The sequence below is a fragment of the Bidens hawaiensis genome, unplaced genomic scaffold (assembly GCF_021521415.1).
Source record: "Bidens hawaiensis isolate Kalapana, Puna unplaced genomic scaffold, B.hawaiensis_p1.1 tig00019320_1, whole genome shotgun sequence".
NCBI classification, from domain to species: Eukaryota; Viridiplantae; Streptophyta; class Magnoliopsida; order Asterales; family Asteraceae; genus Bidens; species Bidens hawaiensis.
In genome coordinates, this window is record NW_027492928.1 from 31,891 (window position 1) to 39,241 (window position 7,351).

Consider the following 7,351-nt stretch of genomic DNA (forward strand, 5'->3'; position numbering starts at 1 on the left):
GTTTTGATCGATTAAAACCGTACAAAATTAAAGGGAAGGGTGAACAGGTTTTTAATTGTGCAAGTAAATAACGAGTTTAAGGGATACGCTATATACGTCCAAAAGGATGTTAACTAATCTACTGTACGTCCTCTCTCCAATTCTCCAATCGGGAGTTGCCCCGCTATTATTTCTCTTGAACGAAAGAGATCATCGGTACACTAAGTGTGTCACTAGTTCAAAGGTAATGATCACATTGTATAAACATTTCACTAATCCGAGGTAGTGTTCACCTTCTACGTCTCACTAATCTCAAGAGGTAGTGATCACCTCTCTTAAAATCACCAAACAATAACGATGAACCTCTCACAAACTAATCATTACAACAATGCTAGTAATATCTCACAACCAAGTTGAAGCACAATTCTTCTTTTTGCTCTTAATCTTCTTCTTGGTCTGTCTTCTCCATATTGATGTTAGATATGAAGGAACTTAGAGAGAGATATCTTAGATTTGTATATATGAATGTTTAGAGCAAAGTGTTGTGGAATATGGTTTGCAAATGCTTTAATTAATAGCCACAACACAAAAGCTGAGCAACATTTTGGAGCATCCACGGTCGCATTAGATCCTAACACCAAACATATCTGGTGTGACTATGGAACAAGCGTCTTAAAGAAGGAGAGTCGATCACAAGATCTCTATATTTGGATGGATACAATTAAGCATAATGAATGACAGGTTTTAAAAGAATGTTACAGAATGACAAGACGCAACTACTACAAGCATAGCTCGTGCACCACTTTTGAGCCTAAGAAGGCAAATAGAAAAGTGAATGTCAAGTGTTATTAGTCCTTAGCCAAGCATATTAAAAAAGAAAAAAAAAAGTGTTTAGAAAATCCTACGATGATCTTCGATTGAGCGATATTGCTATATTAGTTGATGTGAAAATTTGATAAACCGTCACTCATATTAGCAAACAGGACATATCATGTAATAGTATAGCTTACTAGACGTGCACAAAATCAGGTATTTTTTAAACCCGGAACTGGGTAGGAACCGGTTCCGGGTATGGTCAACAAAAGTCAAACCAGGTTCGGGTAGGAACCGGTTCCGGGTATAGTCGGGTATTTGACCGGGTTTTGACCGGCTATGGGTCGGGTTTTGACCGGTTCCTCCGGGTTTTTTCGTCGGTTCCGGTTCCGGGTACGGCTCCGAGGAGAAATCCTATACCTAGTCCTACCCGCGGGTAGGGTATGGGTAGGAACCAGTTCCAGGTCGGGTCCGAACCGGTTATTTTGTGCACCTCTATAGCTTACGTATGCACCATGTTTTAACAAGCACTCTCTACTTAGCTCAAAACACATAAATTTACAGATACAAGGTAGGTGGTATTCTGATGTAAAATGTACTGTAAATTGAATACCTTGCACATAACTTTCCTCATAAATGATAGTTGTCTCAACAACTTGAATGCTCTCATCTATTGTTGTTAAATTTCTTCTTAAGCAACATGAGGATCTGCTTACGTCATGTCTAATATCTATTGATATTATCAAGATCCAACTGACTCTGCACCCAAACCCTGATGTTACATTTATCCTTTTAACACTTCATGTATTCTTTTAATTTCATGACCACTATAAAAATAGTTCATAGTGGTAAATAGTTCATAGGTTGTTTGCAAAAAGATATGCCAAAACATTTTGGTGGCTTAGGCGTTCAGTTGCCAAAAGGTGCACAATGCAAAAAGATTCGCCAAGCACATATAATAATAACCAAGACACATTGTTCAACGGTCATTCGAAGATTCTTAACAAGTACACAACTGAAATCATCTTAACTTTGTTCATCGAAATTAAAGAAACTGAGAGCCCAGATAACAAAAGATAGTACAGCTACTCCACCTCTTGAAGGTAATCTTCAATTTGAGCCGGAGTCAGAACTCTGCAACAAGGAAACAAACTAATTAAAAACTGTTTTACTAAAAATGTGCATGGTTATTTACATCCAACTATGTAGTACTCAAAAACTTGCCTGAATGCTCTGTCAGCCTCGATAACACCAATCTCGATGTTCTTGCCGGATATCTGTCCTTCAAATCTGATACACATGATAAAAAAACATTACAAACATACTCTAGTTGCGGTAATTAAAGACTTTTGAATTAAGATTTTTACCCCTCTTTCAATGTTAGAATAGCTGTGTGTATAGCATCCTCAAGCTCCATGTCATCAGTGTACCTGCAAGCAACATCATCATTCATAAGACAAGTTGTTGGATTATCATGGTGACCATTGTAAAAAAAACGATATTATAAATTATGATCACAATTATATTATAAGAATGTAGAATCCAAAGTTGAAAATGTCTGAAAATAAAAATAACATACCTCTTTTCAAGAAATGTCTTCGCATTCGATACGTTCTTTCCCATAGCCGACGCTTTCCAGGAAAAGTATGAACCTGAGGGGTCCACCTGCAAAAAATGCATGTACGCTTAGCTTTAAGAAAAACAAGCCATTTAGAAACAAATTAAAGCATCTAATAAAAAGCATACTAATGTTTTGTGCAGCATGAACTGCTCACCAAAACATAAAATAAAAAACAAAAATAAATTTCCGAATCATATACCTGGTATAGTTGAGGACCCTTGTCATCGTAACCGGCAACAAGGAGTGAGACACCAAAAGGCCTTACACCACTAGATAAAGAAACATAAGTTAGAAGTTGTTTAGCCACTATGTAATTATCAAGAATAAAAGCAACTAAAATCATATGCACAAAAAAATAAATTATTAAAAGAAATGTTACAACTTATAATGCTTGGAGCAGAAGTTAAGATGTGGACCAAACTTACCCTGATTGAGTAAATTCTTGCATGACAGCAGCAGTTTCCCTTACAAGTTGTGTAACAGGGATCGGTTCCTGCAAATATAACACCAAAACTATTTAGTACGAAGCTGCTGCAGATTATTCAAAAGCAAAACTAAAACCTGGAAATACAATCTCCCAACAAAGTCGAATCATATAAAAAGAGAGTGTAAAACTCAAAAATAGCATAATAACACTAACAGAAGTAACAAATATCCATACAGAAAAACACTGAAAAGACCGAAAAACAGTAAAAGGTACCTTGTATAGCAGATTGTATTGCTCTGCCTGCTTCCTACTCTTTCTGACCAAAACTCGTGAATCAGGCCCCATCCCACTGCAAGTGAGAACGTAAATACAAAATAAAATGAAAATCCGAAACTAAAACGCTTGTAGCATGTACAATTTGATGTTTGAAATCTTACCTGTAAACAACTCCAATATTAGGAGTCAAAACCTGGATCTTTTGCACCTGAGACCAAAAAAATACGAAATTTCAGAAGCAAACCAATTGTACTTTTACTAGAAAAACAAAATTAAAAGTAAAAAAGGTTAAAGAAATCACAGAACAGGACTCCGTAGTTTCTTAAAACAGAAGTGGAGTTGAAAATAAAACTCGTGGATTTTGCTGACTTTGGTACTGCTTTAATGTTATCTTGCGTACATTAGTTAAGATGTCTACTTATTCACAAGGGCTAGATACATGATAATCCTAATACAAAGATTCCCACGACAGAAGAAGCTTGCGTATGATCATTACACAAAGTTAAAAGAAACGATAATGTTGTGATATTTTGATATGATCACAAGGGCTAAATATATGATAAACCTAATACGAAGATTCACAAGGCCTAAATATATGATCTTAACACCTAAACTTTTAAACATCGTAAAATGTGATTCACACTTACCGATGTCTCATCAACTAGAATGGACGGGAGCTTCTTTTCGGTTGCAATCACGACACCATTAGAAGCTGCAATAATAAGTCAAACAATAACCAATTTAAAATGTAAGAATAGACTAACAAATCAAAATAAACTAAAACAACTTGCTCCTTATACACAAACAATATAATTAGCAAAAGAAAAAAATAATCTTGTAAAAGAAGTTACCTTTAATCCCCAATGAAGTTTGTCCCGATCCAACCGCCGTAAGAGCATGTTCAATCTGAACAAGCTTTCCAGAAGGACTACAAGTGACACATTAACATTAGTTAAGTTTTCCTAAATATATGTAACCTAATAATAACTTTGCATATTGAACCAAATTAATCCCCAAATTTGAAAATCAATGCTCCAAAAACAACAATAATAATAATAATAATAATACCTGAAGGTAGTAAGTGAGAAGGAGTACTGACTGTCACCCATGGCGTATAAATATCAACCTGCATATTAATAATCATGATTAGAGATCTAATTTACGAACGATGTTATAACCTAGATAAACCCTAATTTCAAGACCACGAACCCTAATTTATCATCAAAATCATGAATCTGGTACACGTGGCTGTGAGTTATTAAACAGCGATCGTTAATAGTGATTCGTAGGGTTTACAACTAAGAAACGATTGCTAATTGAATGTAAGATCTGAAATTGGATAAAGATGTTGATTGATTGTATGTAGAAAGACGAATAGTAAACGTACCTAAGAAGAAATCGAGATGCTGTAAATGTGTTCAGTGTAGAAGACGAAGATGATGATTTATGAAAGGAGTAGAGTACGTTGGCTTGGGGGAAAAGAAAGATTGTTTCTTTCTAGTTTATTATTAAAAAGGTTAATGGGCTCGGGTTTTTTAATTCTTTTTAACGTTAACGGGTTCGTATATATTATGAATTGATCAAAAAATATTTTGAGAGATCTATCTATCTATTTGTCTATAATACACATAAAAGAAAACTCAAAAATCTTATGTGTCGTGATGTGGTCGCTCTTCTCTTTTTTGAGAGCCACCAGATTACTTGATTTTTAAATAAAAGTTTCTCATGCATTTGACCCGAATTCACAGGTGTGGGTCTTACCAAACCCAGACAGTCCTTAAACGGGTTATAACATCTCATTAAATTAAAAATTAATCTCATCAAATATTTGAAATAAAAATCCTATAAAATAGAGTTATACTAAAAACTAATATTTTTTTTAAAAAAAATATGATTTATAATTAAGAAACAATTTTATATTAAAAAAATGAAGCGGGTCATGGGTTTTATCAAACACATATAACTTTTAAACCAGTTATAACATCTAATTTATTTATGAAACAAATTTCATCATCAAATCTTAAGTATATAATTATTAACTTCCTTACAATACATAAAATTAAAATCAAATATATATATATATATATATATTATAAACAAGTAATATAAAATAACCCCGTAATACGAACGAAATTTTTAATATCCTACCTGTCACGCTTTGGTGACTCCCCGCCCCCTCTCAAGAAACCAGATTGCTTCATTTGTAAATGGAGCCTTTTTATGCGTTTAAACCGCTTTGACGGGTATGAGGCTTCTAATGAAACGGATAGCCCACGGGTCATAACAACTCATCTTAACATTTTCTTCTTTCCTTTGGCTGCGAGACTTTGCTCACACCCACCTTATCGCTGGTGTGGATTGAAACAGGGAGAATAGTGAGCAGAGGTCATGGTGGATTGAAAATCTTTCTATTTTCACAATTGCAAAACCTTACCTTTCAAACGAAAACTTTAAAAGCTCTCTGGTTTCTTCATACATTCTCTCAAGCCACCAGATTGCATTATTTGTAAATGGAGGCTTCTCATTCATTTGACCCGAATTCACGGATATGGGTCTCACCAAACCTATATATTCCTTAAACGGGTTATAACATCTCATTAAATTAAAATTTAATCTCACTAATATTTGATATGAAAATCCTATAAAGTAGAGATATATTAAAAATTAATATATGATTTTTTAAAGAAATGATAAATATTATTTATAATTAAAAAACAATTTATAGTAAAAAAATAAACGGGTCGCGGGTCTCATTAAATCCAAATAGCTTTTAAACCGAGTTATAATATCTCATTTATTTGTGAAACCATATATACTAAGTATATTATTAACTTTTGTACGATAAATAGAATTAAACTCCAAAAAATATATAAATATTATAAATGAATAATATAAAACCCACGTAATACGGGGGATAAAAGCTATTTAATCTAACTATCTATATAATTGCCTACCATAAAATCCTACGTGTCACTCTCACGTCGCTCCCCACCCCCTTTGAAGCCACCAGATTGCTTGATTTATAAATGATGAGCTCTCATTGCTTTAGCCCAGTTTTGACCCGTTCTATATAATTGCCTACCATAAAATCCTACGTGTCACTCTCACGTCGCTCCCCACCCCCTTTGAAGCCACCAGATTGCTTGATTTATAAATGATGAGCTCTCATTGCTTTAGCCCAGTTTTGACCCGTTTAAGCTTTAAAATTCGCGGGTCCTAGGTCTGATGGGTTTGGATCGGGTCATATTGATTTATCTCTTCACGTTGTCCATCCTCTTCGCATGAATTTTTCACAGACCCTTCAAACCCAACCCTTTCCTCGATGTCAGCGGCGGAGGTCTCCGATTACTATGATTCTAGATTCTTATGAAAAACATCTTCAACCATACCATGATTACAAGATGTTCGATTACAAGTAGAGGTAGTTGATGACCCTAATCTGGTGTTCTTGACTGGGTTTCAAAACTAGACTAGGGTTTGAAGACGAAAACTATTACTTCGATTCCGCGGTCTGTGATTCCAAATGGAGTTATAAAACCAACTGCACATGTTACAATTTTGGCTAATATCAAGTTTTGCATTATTAACATATTTACATTCCTCTAAATTGTTCGTTTTTTGTTCTCAAATTGACTTATTTTCTGTTCATTTTATGTTTACATAGTTCATCTCATGAACATATTATTGTGTTAATCCAAACAATTAAACGAATTGCATCAACAAACTTAAACCAATTATGTTTGCATCTTCAAATAAACGGGTCGCGGGTCTCATTAAATCCAAATAGCTTTTAAAACGAGTTATAATATCTCATTTATTTGTGAAACCATATATACTAAGTATATTATTAACTTTTGTACAATAAATAGAATTAAACTCCAAAAAATATATAAATATTATAAATGAATAATATAAAACCCACGTAATACGGGGGATAAAAGCTATTTAATTAATATATATAAACGAAACCATAAAATTCCTACGTGTCGCGATTTGGCCGATCCCCCTTTTTTGGAGTTACCAAATTTGCTTAATTTTTAAATGAAGGTTTCACATGCATTTGACCCGAATTTACGGATATGGGTCTTATCAAACCCAGATATTTTTTAAACGGGTTATAGTATCTCATTAAATTAAAAACTAATCTCACCAAATATTTGATGTAAAAATCCTATAAAGTAGGGATATAATAAAAAATAATATCTGATTATTTAAAGAAAGATATATTATTTATA

At 33.8% G+C, this 7,351-nt stretch overlaps 1 protein-coding gene across 1 annotated transcript; it reads right to left on the minus strand.

Annotated features, from left to right (window-relative positions):
• Positions 1–1,728: 1,728 nt before the first annotated feature.
• On the minus strand, positions 1,729–4,324 carry LOC143558059 (proteasome subunit alpha type-2-A). The gene is made up of 11 exons (XM_077046982.1): positions 4,185–4,324; positions 3,968–4,044; positions 3,764–3,828; positions 3,278–3,324; positions 3,114–3,189; positions 2,839–2,906; positions 2,613–2,682; positions 2,372–2,457; positions 2,160–2,222; positions 2,017–2,082; positions 1,729–1,926 (listed from the first exon to the last, which is right to left on the minus strand). The coding sequence occupies exons 1-11, from the start codon at positions 4,223–4,225 to the stop codon at positions 1,878–1,880; spliced, it is 708 nt and encodes a 235-aa protein (XP_076903097.1). The 5' UTR covers positions 4,226–4,324; the 3' UTR covers positions 1,729–1,877.
• Positions 4,325–7,351: the final 3,027 nt, after the last annotated feature.

Excerpts from the sequence above, each read along its gene's own strand:
- LOC143558059 (XM_077046982.1), bottom strand. The coding sequence starts at position 4,225 with ATGGGTGACAGTCAGTACTCCTTCTCACTTACTACCTTCAG. Across the intron at positions 3,325-3,763 it reads TTCTAGTTGATGAGACATCG|GTGCAAAAGATCCAGGTTTT; the intron begins GTAAGTGTGAAT and ends TTTTGGTCTCAG. Across the intron at positions 2,683-2,838 it reads CAAGAATTTACTCAATCAGG|TGGTGTAAGGCCTTTTGGTG; the intron begins GTAAGTTTGGTC and ends TTCTTTATCTAG.